Below are 23160 nucleotides of genomic sequence, written 5' to 3' on the forward strand. Positions count from 1 at the left end.
GCTATAGATGTTTTAATGGCGATAGTAAAGACCGAAATCAGATAGGCAAAATGCTAGACGGCGATAGGTGTAGTAAAGCCTGATTAGCTGAAGCAGGCTATAGGCGACAATTTGTCGCCCTTCCCCCCGCCCGCTCTTCAACGGGGTTGCCAATAAACGTCATCATCAGCAGCCTATTTTTATATCCACTGCAGGACAAAGGCCTCTCCCGGCGACCTCCAATTACCCCTGTCTTGCGCTAGCTGATTTCAAATTGCACCTGCAAATTTCCTATTTTCATCAGCCCACCTAATTTTTTGCCGCATTCGACTGCGCTTCCCTTCTCTTGGCACCCATTCTGTAACTAGTAGTCCACCGGTTATCTGCCCTGCGCATTACACTGCCTTCCCAGCTCCATTTTTAATGCCAAAGCATTATTTATTTATTTATTTATTTATTTATTTATTTATTTACCCTCAAGGCCGAAGCCTTACAGAGTCAGCCAAAAGATAAATATTAGAAGAAACTAAAGAAGGAAGGTCGTTAATGAAAATGAGAAAAAGAAGGGTGCCTAATACGGATCCTCAATTGTGGGACTCCAGATCGAACAGGACATTGGTTCGAGGAAAGTTCACTGGCTACTACAAATTGGGAACAATTCGAAAGGAAATCTTTGATCCACGCAAAAAAAGAAAGACTACTGTCAATATTAAGTTGACTAAGTTTATGAAAAAGAAGTATGTGGGAGACGTTGTCGAACGCTTTAGATAAATTTAAGTAAATACAGTCAGCTAACGAAGAACGATCAAGAATGCGGTGTAGTTTATGAGTAAATGATATGAGCTGCGTTTGACACGCAAATGATTTCCGGAAGCTATGTTGAGCTGGTGAGAGAAAAAAAAAAAACATTATATGCCCCAGTACGCGTATATTCGGCGCTGTAGTCGGTGGTGTGGCCGAAGGATGGTACCAAGAATGGCCGACGGCGAAGAGTCAATCCACATGAATAAATACTCGAATTGACGTCAAACTTATCCGGAGGTTCCTGTAAACAAAGTAAACGAATGCGTTTGAAAATAATGTTAGGTAAATTTCGGTCCGGGTGGGAGTCGAACCCGGGCCTCCTCGGTGCCTGACGGGCGCGCTTCCCCGACTCGACATCGGCTCCATTGCTTGAGTTGACTAAATGTGTGCCTTTCGCGTGCGTCATTGCGCACATCACGTCGCAGCCATCTCGTTGACTAAACGTGTGGCCGAGAGCGTGCATCGTTGGGCACGTCATGGCACAGCCACTGGGTAGGAGGTGGCGCCACGTCATTAGTGTATAAAATGAGTGCATAAAATAAGAAGCACTAATGTCCGATGGAACGCCGCTGAGCGGCCCTTCGAGTTACGAACTCCTCGCGGGCAAGCGAGCGCGTTGGGTCGCTTGGCGCGTTTTCGTTTGGCCATACCGAGGCGCAGTTAAAACGCAGGCGAGAGTTAGCGCGAAAAAAAAAAAAGAAAGAAAACACTTCACCAAAGCGACTATAATGCTTTCTCTTATAGCCTTAAGTGTCTCTGCCGAATTTTCTTCTCTTAATGTCAACTAGAATATCGGCTATCCCCGTTTTCTCTCTGATCCACACCGCTCTCTTCCTCTCTCTTAACGTTACGCTTAGCATCTTTCGTTCCATCTCTCTTTGTGTGGCATTTAACTTGTTCTGGATCGTCTTTGTCAGCCTCCAAATTGCTGCCTCACATGTTAGCACCGGTAGAATACAATGATTGTACACTCTTCTTCACAACGACAGTGGTAAACTCCCAGTCAGGATTTGGCAATGCCTGCTGTATGTGCTCCAACTCATTTTTACTCTTCTGTAAATTTCCTTGTCAGAGTCAGTGTCACCTGTGAGTAGTTGACCTAGGTAAACGTACTGCTGTACAGACTCTAGAGGCTGGCTGACAATCATGAATTTTTGTTTCCTTGCCAGGCTATTGAATGTTATCTTTGTCTTCTTCATATTGCTGCATATTCCTGCTGTCTCGGTATGCAGGCCCATATCGACTGATCCGTGCCGTGACTCCAGTTACGTACGAAATCGCCCCAGTCAGTACCAGTGCCTCATCTTCGCCCCGAATTCCTCCGACGTTAAACATGTCGCCCGCCTCAAACCATATTGCTCTCCTGTTATCACCGATATTTAGACGCCCCGGGACGGTGCTTCTGTCGCCGAGGAAATGATACGTGCATATTGCCTGTTTCTTGCGGCCGATGCACGCGGGTGCCCCGACGAAGACGACGAACGCTCTCTGAGCTCTCGAGCTGTCGGCTGAACTGGCCAGCGCTGCAGTTAACCTTTGTAAATATCCTTTGTAAATAGTCTTCAGTTCTTAATCTTTCGTTCGCGTAAGAATATTAATATTTGAGCCCGCTCCTGCACTTTCGCGATTAAGGTTCTCAAACATTTGTCGCAACTCATCTCCAGTGTTGCTGAACAGCACATTGTCACCTGCAAACCGAAGGTTGCTCAGATATTCACCGTATATCCTCACTCATGCCTTCCCAGTCTAATGGCTTGGATACTTCTTCCAAGCATGCAATGAATAGCATTGGAGAGATTGTGTCTCCTTACCTCACCCCTTTTTTCATGGGTACTTTTCTAATTTTGTTGCGGAGACCCAAGCTAGCTGTGGAATATTTATAGATTTTTCCGAAGGTATCCACGTATGGCTCCTGTACTCCTTGATTACGCGCTGCCTCCATTACCGCTAGTATCTCTACTGGATCAAATGTCTTTTCGTGATATGTGGAAGCTATAGAGAGGTTGATTGTACGCCGCAGATTTCTTACTACTACTAATTCTACTGCTAATAATAATAATAATAATAAAAACAGTGGTGAATGACGATGCTTTCACCGAGCGTGTCGTCGCTGGCCTGAAATACGTATATCAGGCCAGCGTATCAACGTATCACCGCGGCAACGTATCACCACGCAGCATGTACGTTGCCACAAGAAATTGGATCGGTCTTTTCTGAACCCTCTCTACAACGCAACTGCGTCCGGCAAGCGAGGTCCCTACAAACGAGCTTTCTCTTTCGCGCACGCCAATATTTTTGTAGTCTCTCATCGCTGCGCCGTGCACTCCCTCTCTCACTCTATCTCTCACACACACGCGCACGCAAATATAGTTTTTCTTCGCCATGAAGCGAAGGCTATACGGCACTAAATCGCGTTTGTTGCACCGCTGCTGGAACTATAGTCACTCAGTTTTGTTGACGATGTATAACGTGGAAAATAGAGAATTTATATTTTTTTTAGAGCATCTGTTTTAAGCAACACGTAACACTGACCAGTCAGCTACTGGTATTTCATTGTATTTTTTGTTTGCCCTTTCGTGTTTTCGCACTCGCGAGACCGTCGCACGTTTTACGCATTCTTCACACGCAAAAGGCACCCGCGTCTTCGCACTAGCGTTCGTCTCATGCTGTCCCACCTGTCAACTCCCCTTCGAGACTGATGACTAAATTAAATAACAAAAGACATTCGAAGAACTCAAAAGAGATAGCGATATGGTAGGAAGGAAAGGCGGTGAGGCTAGCACAAACAGAAGTAGACGCTACAAACGCAAAATAATTGTTTGTAGCGTCTACGCGAAAGCCGAGAGGACGCACCTGGAAATCACAAACGTCGGCATGTACAAACGAGTGAGCCACCTGATGCTGCGCGGGCTCTACCAACGCCGGCGTCGCTTACGCGTCCTAGTCCTAACCGACGCCGAGGTTTTACAGCCGCACAGGGCCTCTGGCGCAAGTCGCGGTTACTTGCTGTTCACGACTCGATGCATATGAGATGTGTATAAACATCGATTAGCTTCAGAAAGAGACGTCAAGTTCATTGTATCTGCCTTCGCTAAGTAAGTTGAATAGGCCAGGTCGGAGAAATCGAAACCGGAACTAGTATCCTACTCTTTGGGTCTACATTGCATACGAATACATGTGCAGAAGCTCCGTCCCCGTAGCTTTCGCTTCATCCAAGTCCGCAAGTAGAGCGGATTAGGAGCGGCGTGAAGGCCGGGGGGAAAAAAATTACGCTCGGGTGGGCCCTCGTTTGAGTTACGGAATGAATGAGGAAAGGCTGGAGGTGGAAAGAGTGTGCGAAGAAGGGAGTGCAAGTACTGGGCAAATGTGTGGGAAACGAGCAGCGGACAGCTAGGGATGGCGCTTTTTTCCAGCCGAGCTCTTTCGAGAGAGGCCGCGAGGAGGTTCGTGCTTCTCCCCTTCGTCCTTCTCGCTCCCCCCCTCCCCCCCACTCCCGTCCCCGTGCTTCCGCCTCCTTCGCGAAACGATGCCCCATTGTTCGGGGCGCGCCGGCTTTGGCTAACGAACCTCCTTGCTGCGCTGTCGAGCTCCGCCGCCGATGCGGCCCAACAAACACACACCTATAAATCAACGCCGTGCCAAAAATGAAATGCAAGAAGGAAAAAAAAAGCAAAGGTGGTGTATTGAGGCAGGGGGCTGAGGACGACGCGATGGAAAGCGGGAAGAGAGAAATCGGGGCGAGAGAAGCGTGTGGCCGGACTGCCGCCATAAGGCGACGGCGGAAGGGGGAGGAGGAACGACTAGAGGGGGGTGGGAGCTCGCGGCGTCGGCGAGGGGGGAGAGGGGGCTGCACCAAGTTCGTTAGCTTGAATGCGTCCAATCAATAATAATAACGCGCCAGCGCGTGGCATTCGCGGCGCTGCTGGGAAAAGCTGGCTGGTAGGCCTTGGGAAATTGGAAGGACATTCAGGGCGCACCTGACGCGTCTGCTAGCGTACTGCCCTCGCCCACTGCCCTGTACAATCTTTTCGTTCTCTCTCCCTCTCTCTAGTTCTATCCCGCTCGTTCTCCACTTTGCCGGCCTGTCCCGTTCTCTTGTTATTCGTCGTCTCGTTTTTCTGCGTGCGCGTCTCTTGCTTGTTGAGCAGCCAGCCGGGGTTTTCGCGTCCTCTCTCGAGGCCCGTCCCATAATGGCGTTCGTTATGTAGTACGGCCGCGTTTCGTTCGCTCCGACTGCCGTGCAGTACGTACTCCTGCTCTGTTTGTCGGTGTCCGCGAGGTCCCGTTCAAACGTCGAGCGGCATTCCGTGCCTGCGCGCCGCACTGCGCGTTGTGCAAAGTCCCACTTTCACTCGTGGCTCAATTTTAGGCCAATGGGGGTTTCGCTACGTCGGCGAGGAGGGGGCGGGGACGCTTAATATTGGCCTGATTACGATCCTAGCGTCGCCTTGGGGTGATCAGGTGCGGAGGTGGCATCAGTACGCGGGGCCATTCGTTAGCGCGCGTCTGCAAAGAGCTAGCCCCCCTCCCCCTGCGCCTCGGTGTCCCGGGAGAGAGATGATAAAGCATATTAATGAACGCGTTCCGAGTGCCTTTATGTGCCGCGGGTCGTTTGGTTGTCTCTACATCGATCTTGACGCCTCGCACTGGCTTCTATAGCAGTCAGTGTGGTCGCTGGTTTGCTGTCATCTTCCTCGGCAGCAGTCAGTCTGTGCACGCGGAAAGTGTCGCAGCTTTCGTAGCGGGGACTCTCGCGATATATACGAAAGCTCGACTCATCAGACACTAGTCATTGTTGGGTGTCTCCAGGTGTACTTACACGATAGCTCAAGTCGGGGCTTCCCTCCTGTGTTCAAAATCTGCACCCTCGACGGCAGTTAACTAGGCGCAGCCAACTGATATGCCCAGGCTGTGTTCCATTATTTTACGGCTTGCTCGCTTCTTGGGCTTCTGCCGTGTTGCGCGTGGCTCTGCCACGAGCGGCAGTGTCGGAGAGCTCCGTTACACTTCGGAATATGCTCTTGCAAGTTTTCCGCTTCTTTTAGAGCTCAACTCTTAATTGCCTATTGCTGCGGCGAGCGTCGGCGGTGGTCGCGATGTAACCGAGCGAACGAGCACAACAGCGAAGGATGAAAGAGACTAGCGTTGCGCCGCCTGGTGCCTCGCACCGCGGTGCCGCGCACAACGTGTTCTGCGATGACCGCTGCGAGATGGCGCCAGGGTACTGCGTGTCTGTTCACCTTACCTTTCTTCGGTCATTGCTTTTATTCGGCTAAGAAAGGTTAAAACGTTATCCCACGACGCACAATGCTCGTGCGTGTATCAGAAGTTTCTTGAATGCTAACGATAGTTCCATCCGCTGTCTGTTGTCACCATTTTTTTTTTTCTAATCTGATCGTATGCGCGATGCAAATGCTGTACTACTTTCTGGAAGTCACACGGGCACCAGCGATTACTCTGGGACCTTCGACGAATCGTGTGTGAAAGCCGACGCGCTTGACCCGCAGATCAGATTTTCGACGATCGCCGATTCTGCACGCCGCTGTCGTTGTGATTGGGTGTAACTTGTTTGCCACGCTTCGCTCCGTTTGGAACGTGCCGCACGAGATAGATTGTCCGCGCCATCCAATAAGTCGTGAACTGAAAACACGTATAGAGCTGCGCTGAAACTTCACATTAATAATAATAATATATGGGGTTTTACGTGCCAAAACCATTTTCTGATTATGAGGCACGCCGTAGTGGGGGACTCCGGAAATTTTGACCACCTGGGGTTCTTTAACGTGCACCTAAATCTAAGTACACGGGTGTTTTCGCATTTCGCCCCCATCGAAATGCGGCCGCCGTGGCCGGGATTCGACCCCGCGACCTCGTGCTCAGCAGCCCAACACCATAGCCACTGAGCAACCACGGCGGGTGAAACTTCACATTAGGAAGTATCGTAATCGTCGGGGATTTTTTTTTTACTTTTATTTTTATTTTTGTGACAGTACGAGTTGCATTGTGCTACTCTAAGGCATTTTTTATCCTCTTCAGTGCGTGCGGTTCGCGCGTCTAATGATTCTAGAAAAACCTCCACGGAGTAAGCGCCACTTGCTGATCGCAAGGACGTACTATATCGTTGGGTAATACACTGTTTCAGGTGCACAGATGCTAAGCGGCACATGCCTTATTTGTCTTTTGTTTTCTCTCAAACTACGCCGGTGCGGATCCCCGGGACGTTGCCAGCTGTGGGGTGCGTAGTGACGTCTTCTTTGTCCTTGAGGTAGTAGGCCGCTGCACGTCGACGTAGCTGATGTGCGCCTGCGCAGAAGGAACGCGCGCACACGCGCGCGCCACGAACACATGGTATTTTAATTTAATGGCCGCGTTTGAGCGACCGCGGCAAGGGCACCGGTGGTGCCTGGGAACACGCATATGCTCTCTGTGCAGCCGCGAGTCGGGCTGCCATTTTCAGCGAGCAAATAATTTCTTTCTCCCTTCCCGGCCGTGTGGGAAGCGTTGGGGCAAGGGGTAGATGGACGGGGGGAGGCAAATGGGATGCTTACACTAGAAAAACAAATAATATATCGGCATGCTCAGGTGACCATTAGTCGCGGCGTGAAATTCCATTAGGTTAGGTTGTGTCTCCTGCACATACTTTTCAGTATGCGGGTGTTCATGGCTCTGCACCGTAAAAGGAAGCTCTTCGTCTGGTGAGCTCCCGCCTAAATATAAGGGTACTGAGAAATCGTTTTGTTCGGCATCCTCTGAACTAATTTGTATTAAGCTTCTTTTTTTTTTGCAATCAAAAGGAAATGTAAACGGGGAGATGTACCTCGTGGATCCATTTTCGTTATCAACGAAGCCAATTGGATGGGAATTGGATTATATATGCACAATATAGAATTTACTCTCCTATTATCGAATATGATTTTACTTTCTTAATTTCTTATGTGGTTATTTTTCTGTGCATCCTAGAATTCGGAAAAGTAGGGTCTCTTATGCAAAGTTTGGGCTTCATACCTCGCCTGTAAAACAGCCTATATTGCTTGTGATGAACTATTGCAAATAGGCTAAAAAAAGATTTTTAAAAAATTTAATCTCGACTATAGTTATTCGAAATATTAGTGATTGGTTTCCTAATATGCTAATGACCAAAATTACTGTCAATCACAATAAGGCCTAAATACTTGCACTCTGCGCATCCTTGTACATGTGCGTGCAGAGTTTGGCCGAGACAAGCAGAGATGCAGAGCATGCAGGGATTATGCAGGCGACAGTGACGAGAACGTCGAGGAACCGGCGATCGTGACCTGGTGCATGGCGTGAGAAGTTGCTGTCGCGAGAAGTGTTCCCTGTAGACGTAGCCTGCACGAACTTCAGCCCTCGCCATCCGCACACACAGTTTGAGCCGTTTGAAGCGATGCCGATCGCGTTTAGCCGAGGTTAAGCCTGTATGTCACAGTCGGGTAGTTCGTGGGTTTGCTGCTGGTGGGATTGAGTGACCAACATGAAGCTAATTAAGCCATCGGGATGAATAAAACTCCTTATGCAGTTGAGTTTTGACGATACAGATTTGAAATAAGCCATTCCTCATTTCGTACAGTGCACACACAAAGAGCGAGAAGCGACGACACGGTACGTTGCCGTTTTCGATGGAAAGCTGCCCGCCGCACTCACCAGCACATCCCTAAATTAAATGCGACTACGAACATTGGCGTTTTTTATCGTATTGTCATGCATACTCATTATTTAGCTTCCGATGTGCACTGCTTGCCTCGTATCCCAAATGGGCAGCAAGCGTAGGCCCCTCTATACAGCATGTAAACAATCGCGTATTTCAGCTTCCAGCGGTGTCTATACTGGCATCGGTGTTTACGCGAGAAAACTACGCGTTCTCGCAAAGTCCTCACCTATGTCCGCTTTAAGGCGTTTCTGCTATCACTCAACTACTGGAACTAACCCACGACATATAATTTAATATCGACCAACACAGACAAACAGACCTCAACCTACTCGATTTCTCGAGGGCATTTGATCGGGTATTACGCAAAAAGCTCATAAAAAAAACTGGAGATTACATTAGGTACAGGCCCCATAATTGGCTGGATTTGCGACTATATCTTACTAACCGTACCCAATTTGTTGAAGTGAACGGGGAGATTTCCCAGACAGCCCACGTAACATCGGGGGTCCCCCAAGGAAGCGTTCTGACTGCCTTTTTATTTCTAATTCTTATTAATGACCTACCGGCAAAAATCGCAGGAAACATTAGGCTGTTTACAGATGACTGCATTCTTTATATCCCGGCCACGGCGGCCGCGTTTCGATGGGGGCGAAATGCGAAAACACCCGTGTACTTAGATTTAGATACACGTTGTAGAACATTAGGTGGTCGAAATTTCCGGAGCCCTCCACTACGGCGTGCCTCATAATCAGAAAGTGGTTTTGGCACGTAAAACCCCACAATTTATTTTTTAAATTCTTTATCAAAATATTAACTCACATGATGACCACATAACATTAAACAATGACCTGAAAGCTGTGTCTAACAGGTGTGCCGACTGACAGATGACCATCAATACTAAGAAATCTGCTGTTCTGTCAATCACTAGAAAAAAAAAATAACTCTAGCTTTATGTATACCGTTAACGACGTGTCACTGATATGAGTTCATGAACACAAGTACCTCTGATTAGCATTGCCACAAATCTTCAGATGGAACTCCCGTACAAACAACGTTACAGCCACTGCAATGAACCACCTTTTCATTCTTGGAAGACACCTTCAACTAGCGCCACCCAATACAAAACTTCTGGCTTACAAAGCTTTCGTCAGGGCAGTCTTTGAGTACGCAAATGTTATCTGGTTCCCATACACTGAACAACTAATTAAAAAACTAGAAGGTGTATGAGGGAAAGCTCTATACGGTATATATACAATAAACAAGAGCTAACAGGCTCGCCCACCGAACTACTTAACAAAGCCGGAATCTTAAAGCCGAGACCACACGTACGCTTGCGGACGCGCGCCTCGCGAGTAGTGGCGGTTTGAATCCACAAAGACGCGTGACAGCGCGCGCTCACTGGGCTCACTCACAGACGCCTTGGCAGGCGCCGTTTCGTACTTTGTTATCGACAGCATTTCAACATGCTTGAGCATCTATAAACATAATTGTTATGTTTTTATAGTTGTTAGATCAACGCAAAAAGGAACGAAGAAGCACTTTCTTGCATGATATAAATCTGCTTCACTGACAGTTGAACGTTCCGCGCCGTAGCTGCGTAGCCAGGCGCGCTGACGCGAGGCAACCCAAGCGCGCTATAACAGAGAGGAGCTGTTCCCCGAGATCACGCCGCGTTTCGACGCGTACGAGCCATGCCGCACCCGTCTGCGCATGCGTGGGCCCGTGAACGCGAGCTTGCGCGCGTCCGCAAGCGTACATGTGGTCTGGGCTTAAGAGCATAAAACCGAGCAGTAGTAGCCCGTTCTAAACTTCCGCACCAACTCTTGACACAACAAGCTTACTATTGATACCTCTAGATACATCTCCAGAAATGAAACATGGCAAACGCGACATAAACGCATAGAAACACTCAATCAGCATTCTTTTCGTACCGACTGCTTCAAGAATTCATTATTTACTTTAGCGATAAGAGAGTGGAATAAACTGCGTGAATCCATTAGTAACAGCTCCTCATTGATACATTTGCCAGTTCAGCGGAAAAACATCTCCTCGCCTTACAGCTGTGATTTACTTACTCTGGTTTGTTGCCGATCTTCAAAGGCTAACACTTGAATCGATAAGGGTTCTTCTTGTAGGAGGCATTCTACGCATGACTGCATCCTGTTTATCATATTCATTACGTGCTTTATATCACATGTGTTAACAGGTAGTTTTTTTTTCTTCTTTTCTCAGATTCTTGTAGGGAATAGTAGAATGTACCCATATATTACATTTGTGAGGAAGTACTTAATTATTTTGTTTAGCGAAGCAAAAACCTTTGCAATAACACATTTCCGATTATATAATGTATTTGTATTCTTTGTTCGCAAATCCTGCCAGTTGTACTTGCCTTTCCTGTTATAATCCTCTGAGGGATCGACAGTATGTGAAATAAATAAATAATAAATACAAGTTTTCTTCCTTGACTTCTTGCCTGCTGTTAATTGATTTCCTTGCCTGCTCCAATAACTTTGCTCTTTCCTTCCTTTGTATCCAGTTGGCCGTTTCTCTCACGTTCTTTTTTTTTTTGATGACTCCGCGTTTTCTATATTTGAACTTCAAATTGCCCTGTGCCTGGTTGCCAGCTTTCTTGAGCACTCCCTCCATTCCGTGTCCACGCTTTTTTGGTGCAGATGGTTGTGCACTCCAGCTATCCGTTTGTGCTTACCCATGTTACTGAATATTTTCTCAAAAGTAATACTGCTTTGTTGTTCTCTGACTTCAAAGAAGCCCCTAGCGATATCACTCAGCATTACCTCGTTTGTGGTTTTACCGTGACCACCTATAATGCGAACCGTCCCGCCGCCCTTTGATTAAAACCTTGACAGGATCTCTGATTTTAAACCCGGAACTGGCGTTTGCAAATGGTAGCGCTGGTTCTATTGCGCCTTTCCAAATTTGTAACCTCATCTATCAATTTCATATTTATTCTAGGCCCAAATGGGGGTGTAAAAATTCACCGATGGTTGCGATGCTCCCTAATGCGAAATTTGAGCGCAGCTCTATACGTGTTTTCAATTGCCGATATATTGAGACAAAGAATTTGAGACCGACATGTAGCAGAGTCGGCAATTGCCGAAAATCTAATTTGTGGGTCAAGCGCGTCGGCTTTTATACATGACTCTTCGAAGGTTCCAGTGTAGTCGCTGGTGCCCTTCGGCTTCCAGAAAGTACTATGCATTTCGCGTCGCGCATGCAAATCGCGCAAACAATCGCAAACCATGACAATCGAAACAAGCGCGAACGAGATCAAACCAAGCAACCCCAAACAAACTCGAGCGTTAGCCGAGCGCGAGCGGCCGACAGTACGAAACGAGTGGTTCGGCTGAGACCAGATACGAGTGCGCATCGAGCGGTCGGGTGGGTCCTCATGACAAGTTTCCCGCCCCCACGTCACTGAAGGGGCCGCTCTCATTGGTCTCCGCCGTTCGCGGCTCGCGTCTTTCATTTGCCGCTCCGCGTTCGCTCTTTTCATCCTTCGCTGTTGTACTCGTTCGCTCAATTACGCCGCCGCCGCTCGCCGCAGGAACGTGCCATTAAGAGCTGGGCTCTAAAAAATCTTTTAAAAAAGCAGCGCTACGAGATGTGCGCCCCTTGGCTGTTAAGCGATTCATTAAGTTTGTTATTCAAACAATACGTTATGTATTTATTCGGCGCGTTGGGTGCCTTTTAGTGGATATAGTTCTTATGGCGTTTCGTAATCCAGACCAACCGGTGCACCGCGCTCAGCTGTGTGAGATTCCAAGTGTCGTTGCTGTATCAGAGGAGCGCAGCTCTCCGGGCGGCGGGCGCGCGCAGCGACCGTATTTTTAGGCTCGCATCCTGCCCCAAGTGCTGCGGCCGCACGTGCGCTGAAGCATGTGCTGTGCACATGCGCTCGAGGCGGCGCCGATCGCAGGGGCGCTCGGGAGGAACCAGGCGCGGTGGGCCGGTCCGACGAGAGCCAGCGGCAGGGTTTCCAGTTGGGCATTGCTACAGAGCTCGTCGCTTCGTGCTCTTGGAATAGGGAGGTTCCCGTCGTATGGGTTTGCTCTCTCGGCCTCACTTTGGGCGCTGTTCAGAGGAGAAGAGGATATATTCGTCTTGCCTATCACGGAAACCTTCCCGTTTGTTTCCGTTTTTTATTGCAGTGTTGATACTCCGGATGAAATTCAAGCGCCTTACTCTGGCTTCTCCATCGAAAATACGCAAGCATCGCGCTTGTCACAGACACGTATGGCCCGTGCGCAACACTGGTGCGTCCGAGGCGGTCGTTTGCCAGCTGGGTAGCCAGTTTCCGTGCGTGCACTTGGCGGAAGACTTGGAACCGTCTACGAGTATGCTGTGAATGCGTGAAGCTGTAGTAGGGAACGGGAATTGTTTTGTTGGTTGGTTTGTCGCATCACGGGTATTTAGAAGCGCTTGTTTCTCAGGGCAACTATAATGCCGATGTAGGCAAAGCTGGGAGTAATCGTTACCGCGATCTGCGCGAAGCTGTATAGCGAAACTATGATACCACGCGATTACGTTTATTTCGCTTAACTTGACTACCTTACAGTATTCCGTCTCGAAAGGTACCGCTCGCCACAGTTAACTACCACGGCCACCAAACACGCACGCTTATGGGTTAATTTGGTATACTTGCGGTTCCTTTCGTCCCGTCTCGAGTTGATGAAAAACGGAATATATTGTTGTTGCAAAAATATAGTATAAACATTTGGTCATGTTTTTGGCTCGTTTTCACTTTTTCTTTAGCACGAGGCTGCGGCATTGGTTTTAAAGAGGTCGTTTAACAATTGTTCAATGAATTTCAGGCGATGTATTTTGGCTCTGTCACAAAACGTAGACAACTCTGCTCGGTGCAGTAGCTTAGTAGGAGAATCAGTTCGCTTGTAGCTGTTAAAGATGAATCTTGCCTTGCACTGTAGGGCTTCCAGCATAGAAATGTTGATTTTTGTGTAGGGGAACCACAGTATATTCGCATATTCCAGCATCAGCCTAAAAAAAGTGATGTACGATAAGCGCTTTGTATCTGTGGTAATGTAACGTAGTGTTCGTTTGAGGAAAAACAACTTGTTCATTGCTTTTTTTCGTCACCTGTTGCACATGCGCTGCCCAACTGAGATCAGATGAAATAAAAAAACCCAAATATTTGTACTGGGTCACTGTACGAAGGGAGACACCGTCAAAGGTATATTGAAATAATAGTTTATTTTTGTTGCTTATGTTCATTACGACCGTTTTTTTTAATAATTAACTATCTGCCAGTCTCGGCACCACTGGGCACCACTGGGGAGAATAAGGGGGGTGGGACACTAAATGCTAACTCTACAGCACAGGAAATGAAGCACCTGAAGGAAATGAAACAGACGGAACATTGAAAACTGGTTGTCGGTCTGCAAAGGTTTATTGCGGCATCTCATGTTTGCTAACTAATCCTGTCTCTAAGCGAAGGCTGCCGCGCCGCGATTTTTCCACGTTCCCCCGAGCGTATCAGCTTAGTCCCGATGCTAAGCGCGCTGCGTCAGGGTTAGCGTATGTGAACTGACGTTAATGGCACCCAGTTAGGCATCGGCAGTGAAGCTGGCCGTTTTTAGCGCTCTCTGTGAAACGTCGTTAATTGTGATTTGTCTCGCGCAGCTTTCGATATTTGCACTGTTTGGGGAGCAAATTGCCAAGTGAAGTGTTAAAGGGACACAATCACTGAATCAGTTTTGACTGGTGAAGTATTATTTCCAAACTCCATCTTGGTTAATTTCGCGGTAAGAGGTTGATTACTAGAAGAAAAAATTGTGGTCAAAGTTCCATTTCTTGATTTCCGCGCCGAAATCCCAGCGTCGGTACGTCGTTGGGACGTCTTCCTAAGTTCATTCTTTGGCGCTTTCATAACACTATGTAGTCCATCTTTACCAATAAAGGAATAAAAAATCTGCCCGAACAGACGCTGTCAATATCCGCGACGTCGTCATGGCGACCTGGTGCGGCAACTTCAAGACGGCGTCTCCACCCGTCTTTCTTGTGTAGCACGCCTTCTGTCTCATCAGGGCCTCTCGGAGACACTGGCTTTTATCTTACAATTTCGGAATGCAGCTCATTTTTTCTCTCCAGCGTCCCTTGAACGTGCCGTCTGCTTCGCAGGCGGGACCCGGTGGTGGCATGGCCGGAGCAGGCCGGCTGCAGCAGCAGCAGCGGCAGCAGCAGCGTCATGTGGGGCGGCCAGCCTAGCGGCCCCGGCGCGGCCGGCCGCTGGGACGCCGCAGGCGGCGGCGCCGTGGTCGAGGCGCTCAAGGCGGCCGCCGCCGCCGGAGGCCCCGCAGGACCCCCTCCGCCGCCCCCGCCACCGCAGCAACAAGGGGTAGGTGGGCGCCGACATCTTGCGATAGCTGTGCCACCACTTCGCCCATCACGACGAAGCACAGAGCGAAGCACTTCATTTCACTGTCTTCGAGATCCCCAATGAAGGGGTGCAGTACATGTTATACATAAGTACAATAGAAGCGCTTTCTGTTGGCACTTTGGCCACAGACACCGCACTTTTCGCTGAGCTATAACTAAAGAGAGAGATACCAGCTTTGATGAAATGCTGGAGAAGTTGGTTTGGCCTCGAAAGCCTGCCACATTACTCTATTTTTGTGTGTAGTGACATATTTCTTTTTTTTTCGAATTGTTTTAGGCACAAGTTTGTCTGGAATGAGAAGGCTAAAGGCAGAAATCTCTTGCCTAATGTTGACCCTGCCACCCCTACATTACTCAAAACCTAGGTGGCATTACAGGAAAAGAAAATATGACATAGTAATCGATAGACGACGAGTACATACAGGGGTGGGACCCCTGCGCCAATTGCGCCATTTTCTTACAAACTCAAAGTGCGCCAAACACAGGAAGTTGACCAAAATTGCTCCACGAAGCGCCAGAACGAATTCGGCATGTGCGATCCGACGGTGGCCGCGAACAGCGAGTAGATCATTTCTGCGAAAAAGAGTGCATTCGTTCACAATCCGCGCGACGCCGCCTCCCGCGCAGTTTATCGTAATTTTTTGCCAGAAATTCACTGGATTCACGACGACACAAATTCACGACAGCCACTCTCGGCTGTCGTCGCTACTGTCGGAACAGCCAAGATTTACCGTGTATTATAATACGGTTGAGTGGGCCGAGCGGATCGGTGCTCCGTAGCTGAGGCGCAAAACAACGAAAAGTAGGCTAACGGCGCTGCGAACGGACTCGATTTTCGGTGGGCGCGCGCTGCGGCGGGTTCAGCAGTCAGGCGTTTCTGTCCCCAGGGCCGGTATAATGTAAGACTATTCCAATTTGTTTTTATGCCCATATGAGCGAGGCGTGAGCCATTTTGGCCTATCAAGAAGGGCAACTGGGGGATTTGGAATAGTTTTACGTTGTACGTTATGGAGCAAAACTATTCCAATCTGTTCTATAACTTTCTGCTACAACTTTGTGGTATAACTTATACCAGAAAGTTATTAGGTGCTTCGCAATCGCCCTGGCCTATTATGTAAAAATGGCTTCTAAGAAAGTCGTCGTTTCGCCCGAAAGGCAAGGCATCGATTGTAATTGTAAATTAGTAGACAACTAGACGGGTAGTAAGGATATTAGTTTTTATCGATCATATAAAGGAGTAATCACCCGCTCACTAACTAAATTAACAAGCATGGTGTCACGCGCGCACGACCAATCCTGAACACAGTTTATTCGGTCACCACGCGCACTCGCTGTCGAAACGCTGGTGTGAGGAAGCGCGGCAGCAGCAGCGGGCGAATAGACTTTCGTGTTGCCTCTCGTTTCAGCGCGAACTAAGCGGCGAAAACACGGCGCAGACGAAGCTGTCGGCATTCGGCGCACTCTGTCCCCATCCCAGATCGCTTTCACCATCGGGCCCGCGCTGCCACTCCACACGCAGCAGCCGCCGGAGTAGAACGTCCCGCCACCTCCTCCCCCCCCCCCCCCCCCCCCCCGCCTCCGGCACCTTGGGCGCGACGGAAAGCGGTGCGATTTCTCCCGCATTCCTCCATTGCTCACGCCAGATTGAGCCGCCATCGTGGGCTCACCCTCGCACCCTTTCACTCGCTCATGCAGCATACGGCGCGCGGCGAAGACGTTATCTCCCTTGGACTTCATGCGAAACATCATGGCGACACCGACGATGCGGGCGTAATTGTCCCATGCACTGTCCATATAATTGCTATCGTAATAATAAACTACAGTACTTCATAACTCTGGCTTCTCCTTATGGTCTGTTGGTGAAGCACATTTGCAGGCACATCACCCGCACTGTCGAGAGAATAAAGAAATACATATTGATAAAAAAATTTCGGGCTACATTTAGAAATTCCGCACCCACTGCTGCAGAATGCATGTTTTTCTTATTGCTATCACTATTTAAAAATCTACAGGCACTATTACCAAAACTTTTATCCACTAAACGGTTTCAGTATCAGAGTAATCTGCTTCAAAATTCAGCTTAGGACGTTGCTTAAGGCAGTTGCAGTACAGCGCTTATGTTGCTTTATTCTGTTTCGTCGTGGTATCGAAGTGCGCAGCCGTATTCCATATTTCATTATTCTACCAAAATTCTGATTCGCCTGTTCCATACCATTTCAAAACGAAATTTTACCTGCTTAAAATTGCTCCAAAATGAAATTTAGTCTGCTCTAAGGTGCTCCAAAATGCAATTTCGTCTGCTTCAAAGGACTCCAAACACAATTTTACGTCCTCCAAAAATTGCTCCAAAATGACTTTGGGGAGTCGCAGTCTTGTACGTAATAAAGCGATAACAATATGTGATGACATGCATTCTGAACACTCACGTGCACGTTAAAACTGTATTCACGGAGGCTTGTTAACTCTTTGCCCAAAAAGGCTAGAAGCGCCTCCGTTGCACACGACTTCCAAGCCGTGTCTGTTGTAGATGGTGACATTCAAAAGGGCCTTGTAAAGTGGGTCACGTATGTCTGCCGACGGGGCCATATAGTGGCTGGTGGCCGTATCCGTGTGGTATGTTACTGTAGTTCGCTGTTCCGATTCCAAGCACGCTGCTATGTCCTCCTTGCTGACTTATTTGCGGGCAAGCGATTCCAGCAGCACATGTTGCTTGAATGGAAGTTGAAATCGCGCACTATACCATGCATCACTTCACCGAATCATGTATTCTTGTCTGTTATGTGGCTACTTGATTTGTGCGTTTCCTGCGTGGCACCGGATAACGTGCTCTCTGCTTGCGACACGGGCCCTATGAATGTATTGGCTGAAACTGATACACAGTAGGACTGTGAGGGTAAAAGAGGAGAGTCAACGTTGAAACTACACCGTCGTTCAAGTACTTGGAAGTTAGTCACAATTCCTAAAACCGTGTATCACATGTCTCAGGAGCTTTCGTGCTTTCGTACTACGCCGTTGCAATTTATGAAAGAATTCGTTTGGCAGGCTAGTGGTCTGTCGCACTTGTTACCGCGGAGAATCTGCATCTGCAGTGTATCCTTAAGACCAGTATTATCTCCAATATTCCGACCAAGGGGCAGTGGCCAGGAAACAGAGTAAATCAAGAAACAAAGAAGGAAAAACATTAAAAACATACCGTACGTATAAAAAAACAAATGAGACTAAGGATTTGGTGTCTGGCGTTAGGAGTCAGTTCTGACTAACATTATGTCATGGGTTGGATAAATTGATCTCGCAACTTAACGAGTAATAATGCATGTTCATCAGGAGCCATTGTGCGCCTTGTACGTATACCCGATGCTGCGCTTACACTTTCTAGTTGGGGCGGGATTGCGAACAGTGTTCGGCGAGAGCGGTAGCATCGTGCTACGTGGCCGACAGCTAATCGACCTGCAACATAGACTTCGCGCACTTCCTGCAAGCACAGCGGTAACTGCGAGCTTTTATAGCAAGCCTTCGCGCCACCAGTCCTGCTGCGCCTTATAGGAACTCTTGCATGACTGCGGCCCGTGTTAACTAAATTAAGTGTTCTATGGTTTTACGTGTCAATTAGCCACAATCTGATTACATGAGACACGCCGGTTTAATTCTGACCACCGAGGGCTCTTTAACCTGAATTCACGAACGTTTTCGCACTCCGTCCCAATCGGAATGCGGCCGACGACCTCGAGCTCAGCAGCGCACCGCCATAGAAACTGCGCTACCGCAGCGGGTGGGGCCCATGTTACAAAGCACTTATTGCGCTTCGGCCTTTCGTCAAAAAGAGGCGCTGCTTTGTCATGCTTGCGAAATATTAGTAGGGGTGGGCGAATATTCGACATTTCGAATACGAATAGAATATTACACACTAACTATGCGTATTCGTACTTGCAAATGAACTATAGGTCTTTTCGAATATTCTAAACTCTTCCCCAACAACCGACTGTTAAATTCCCGTTACTGTTCTCCGTCTGCTAAACGAAGTATCGCAAATTATCCGAAGGGAAACAACGGCGAAGGTTTTCAAAGCAATGCAGAGGCAAAATGGGTAAATTAAATAATGCAAACTTTGTGTCCCGGTTTCTCGGCGGAAGCCACAAAGTGCAATGTTTGCTTGTAGTTTGTCATTTAGTGTTCTAGAGTGCAGCTTTTAGGCGCCCGTTCTTGCGACGAGCGTCGGCGTCCTCGGCGTAACGAAGCGAACGAGCAGCACGGCGAAGGATCAAAAAGAGCGAACGTGGAGCGCAATGGGGAGTGAAAGACGGTGATAACGGAGAGCGCGCGAGGAGGAAAGCGGAGGAGGAGGGTATGGCGAAAGCGTGAGACGAAAACATTAGTGCCGCGCAAGGCGGGCTCTGCGGCGACGATGACTACGAGATGGCGCCAGAGTAACGCCGGTCGTCTGTTCACTGATGACGCAACCGATACCATATATGAAAACAAAGCGCTGCATGACAGGAGGTCTGTATGCGGCGGCTGCTGTGAATCGCGCCCAAGCGTCACCGACGCGCTGCCTCTTGTGATCTCCCGATTATCGAGGCAGTCGCGCGACACTTCGCTCCGTTTGCAACGTGCCGCACAAGACAGATTGTCCGCGCCAGCCAACGTATCGCGAAATGAAAACACGTATAGAGTTGCGCTCAAATTGCTCATTAGGGATTATCGTAATCGTCGGGGAATAATTTTTTTTTTGCTAGCTTAGTCATGTAACCGTTTTATCTTTTCCGCCACAGTCAGTGGTGTTTTCCTTGCACGGGCCTTTTTACATGCCTCTACGTCACAGAAGTCCTTCGGGTACTCTTTCCCCCTCAACATCTGGTCTTCTCTCGGCAACCATTTATTTAGCGTTTTTAGAAACCTAGTCGTAGAGCGGCCATTCATTGTCGGAAAGCTTGCTTCCGACCAGGCTCTAAAGATGTTGAGAGGCTATTCGTTCAGCTTACTTATGACAAGGAGTGATCTTCTGTTTAAAACTGTTCCTTGTTTGTCCCTGGTATACTTAGCTGCCTTTCTTGCACTTGTCACTGCAGGCGTAGTACCTATAACTAGCTAGAAATAAATCGTCTTGCTGGAAATATATGCATCTGCCTTTGACTGTTTGGATATAAGAGTCGTTATTCGAGACTTACTATTCGTATTCGATTCGTAATTGTAAAATATGACATCGCTCACCTTTCATTATTAGACAAGGCAGCTGGCCATTGATAAACACTTCGTGCGAACGAAAAGCTCTGTTCATTCAGCTGTGAGGGCCTTATTTTGTAACGCTCCATATCATTTTCATTTCTTCTCGGCCTTCGTTATTGGCTCGTACGCCGCCGCGCCATCATTTTCGTCGCGAACAGCGAGCCACTTGGCGTGACAAATGATAAAAAAATAAAGAAGTAAAAGTGAAATCGATAGTTTCAAATTATGGCCGCGGAATTATTTGGCCGTATGCCACTTAATTATTATTGCAGCCGTATACCGCCGCCGCAGGCCAGTCCAGCCTGAGCTGGCATGCAGAAAGCAGGCCTAACCGCCGCGGCGGCTCAGTGGCCGTGGCATCCTGCTGCTGAGCACGAGGTAGCGGGCTCGACTGCCGCCCACGGCGATGGTATTTTCCACTATGACGTCTTTCATAGCCCCACTGTTGTTTTAGGACGTTAAACGCCATTAATCAATCTGTCATTCATTCACTTAATCAATCAACTGCGCAATAGGCTAGCGCTTCGTAACAACAAGCACTGGATAATGGTGATATGGAACAATTAGCAGAGGCGAACGGTGAACGATCAATGGTCCCTAAATCGACAAAAAGCTTTGTGAATTCGGGCTCCTGCTGTGGATAGGCAGGAATAGCTTTGGGCACTGTTTTCTGCCCTCGTCAAGAACGTATACTACTGGTATCTACCAGTAGAAGTTGCTTCAACCAATTCGCGAAGTGTCGGTTTGCGAACCCTTCTTTGTTTCCAGCTCGTTGCTTCCAGCTCGTTGGTGGTGCGCAGGCCATGCTGCCTATCGCCGCGCGCGAGTTCGCCGGGTTTCGGAGTCGAAGCTTAGCGACTGGTGTGTGACTGCGCGCGGCAGCCATGTTTACGTGCCCGTCCCGACACGCAGGTGGCGGGCGGCCAGGGCGGCCAGGGTGGGCCGGGCCAGGCGTGCGGCGGCGGCGGGCCCCCTTGCGGCGGTGGCGGGGGCGGCCCCCCGTGCGGCGGCGGCGGGCCCCAGGGTCCGCCGGGAGACGTGGGCCAGCAGCACCCGCTCTACCAGCAGCAGCAGAGCGCCTACGAGGACGCCCAGGGCCGCTGCTGCGCCGGGTGCGGGGCCAAGATCCTCGACCGGTACCTGCTGCACGCGCTGGACCGCTACTGGCACAACGGCTGCCTCAAGTGCTCCTGCTGCCAGGCCACGTTGGCCGACATCGGCGCCTCCTGCTTCGCGAAGGCCGGCATGATCCTCTGCCGAAACGACTACATCAGGTATCGCGCTACTTCCAGTATTTCTCGGATTAGTTTGGCCGCAGCTACCGCTTATCACCGCGTTTGCTCTCTCTTCTCTGCTTTCTCATCTTTTTCAATCCCGTATCCCTTTCCCGTTGCAGGGTAGCCAACCGGGCTAAGTTTGGTTAGCCTCGCTGCCTTTTTCTTAGGCGCCGATCCAGTCGTTGTGGTGTGAACTTCTCTCCTTATCCTTTGTGTTTGTTGACTGTTTTTTTCCTTCAGTTTTATCTCTCTGCAACGACACTGTCACGTTAACGCAGAGCTTCACCATTCCAATATTCGTGCGGGACGATGAGTGGCTCGTATATGTTTCATTTAGAGGCTCCACCGAGTCACACGCGTCGGGTGCAGGGAAAGCGCAACAGCCGAATACCTATTTACGCCCATGACTTAGCTACCGGTGATCAATCAGAATTTTCCGGGGCTCGATGGCATATGAACACCAGGAGACACAATCTGGAATCTAGCGTTATGAACAGTGTTAGTTGGGAGTAAGCAGTATTCGTGTTTAGATTTTTATTTCTTTACTAAACTGCAGCCCTCACTGGCGACGTTGGTCAAAGTGAGAAAAAAAAAAAAACACGCGAGCAATGTGCGCCTTAATTGTAACTTGCTGGCTTTCTAGAATTTTCTCTTGTTCTACAAAAACAATGTTCATTAGATCCACTTTGCGCGCCCGATCACCGGCAACGACTGTTTTGCGGCTACACGGGCGTTCATTTGAGAGGTCACTTATGTTATACTGTGCGAGCTGGCTCCTTTGAAATTGCACTGTAGAAGGCTAAAGCGAAGTACTTGTGACATTGGGCTGCTCTTTAAAACGGCATCTTCCTAGGCGTCTGCCAGAAAGAATAGTAATTGCTTCTGGCTGGTATAGTGGTCGTTAGCAAGTGGCAAGCGAGCTTGTTGTGCGTAGTCAAGCTTAGCTTTGACGGGTGCGACTGGCATTATATCCGTCCACACAGACGGGATGTCTGCGTGGACGTATTTCAGTGGGGGCGAAGTGCAAAAAATGTTCGTGCGCACAGATGTAGGTGCGCGTTAGAAAACCCCAGGTGGTCAAAATTAAACCGCAGTTCCCCATTACGGCAAGCCTCAAAATTTAACTTTTTTTTTTTTAGTGATGTCCCCGTCTTGTGCAGAAGCAGTCACTTTTTAAAGCTAAAGTGTCGGTGAATTTAACGCATCGCGCAGTAGCCGTTTTTGACCTCGGCACTCGTCTTCTCATTGCTGCGCTTCCATGTTCCTTTGAGGTATCAATTCTATCAGTCTATGATAATTAAGAATTATGACAACTCCCACCTCTAAGTACATGCCCAAGATGTAGAGTGCGCAAATCAGTCATAACGGAGCTGAAAAGAAGCTAGCCCGACGTTGACTACGGAGGCTTCGTAGACTGTGCCTCAAAACACTCTCCATTCGACGCGGCTGAAATTTGCAATTCGCGCCAATCGTTTCTGTCAAATGCGACGTTCGCCTGATGCCATGTTTGGCGATTCCGTCAGTGTATATTTTATTTTTCAATATTGCCCCATATACCAGGAAACAGCAAATGAAGCTGCAGTAGCAGGCTTCAAGCTAGACAAGGGATGATAGTGGTTCTCGAAAAGCACCCGATTGTATTTGCAGTGTGTCGAAAACTATCGATCAGTTTGATCAATCATACTGTAGTAGACGCTGGGAAAATAGCTCACTGAGGGCTCAGAAACGGTTTTAGGAGCGTGACCTTAGTGTGGACTGTGGAAGAAACTCATTCTCTTGTGATTCATCATGGCG

The 23160-nt window shown here is 48.7% G+C and overlaps 1 protein-coding gene across 2 annotated transcripts in view; it reads left to right on the forward strand.

The window, feature by feature from the left end:
- Window positions 1-23160, forward strand: part of LOC135905651 (LIM domain only protein 3-like) — a 227937-nt gene that overhangs the window by 175813 nt on the left and 28964 nt on the right. Inside the window, exons 2-3 of one of the 2 annotated variants that reach the window (XM_070520916.1) lie at window positions 14609-14825; window positions 21002-21363. In XM_070520916.1, coding sequence (XP_070377017.1) covers window positions 14676-14825; window positions 21002-21363 — 512 coding nt within the window. In that variant the 5' untranslated portion in view covers window positions 14609-14675. Of the gene's footprint in view, window positions 1-14605; window positions 14826-21001; window positions 21364-23160 lie in introns of both variants that reach the window. The other variant, XM_070520911.1, reaches the window with a different exon arrangement.

The sequence above is a fragment of the Dermacentor albipictus genome, chromosome 1 (assembly GCF_038994185.2).
Source record: "Dermacentor albipictus isolate Rhodes 1998 colony chromosome 1, USDA_Dalb.pri_finalv2, whole genome shotgun sequence".
NCBI lineage: Eukaryota > Metazoa > Arthropoda > Arachnida > Ixodida > Ixodidae > Dermacentor > Dermacentor albipictus.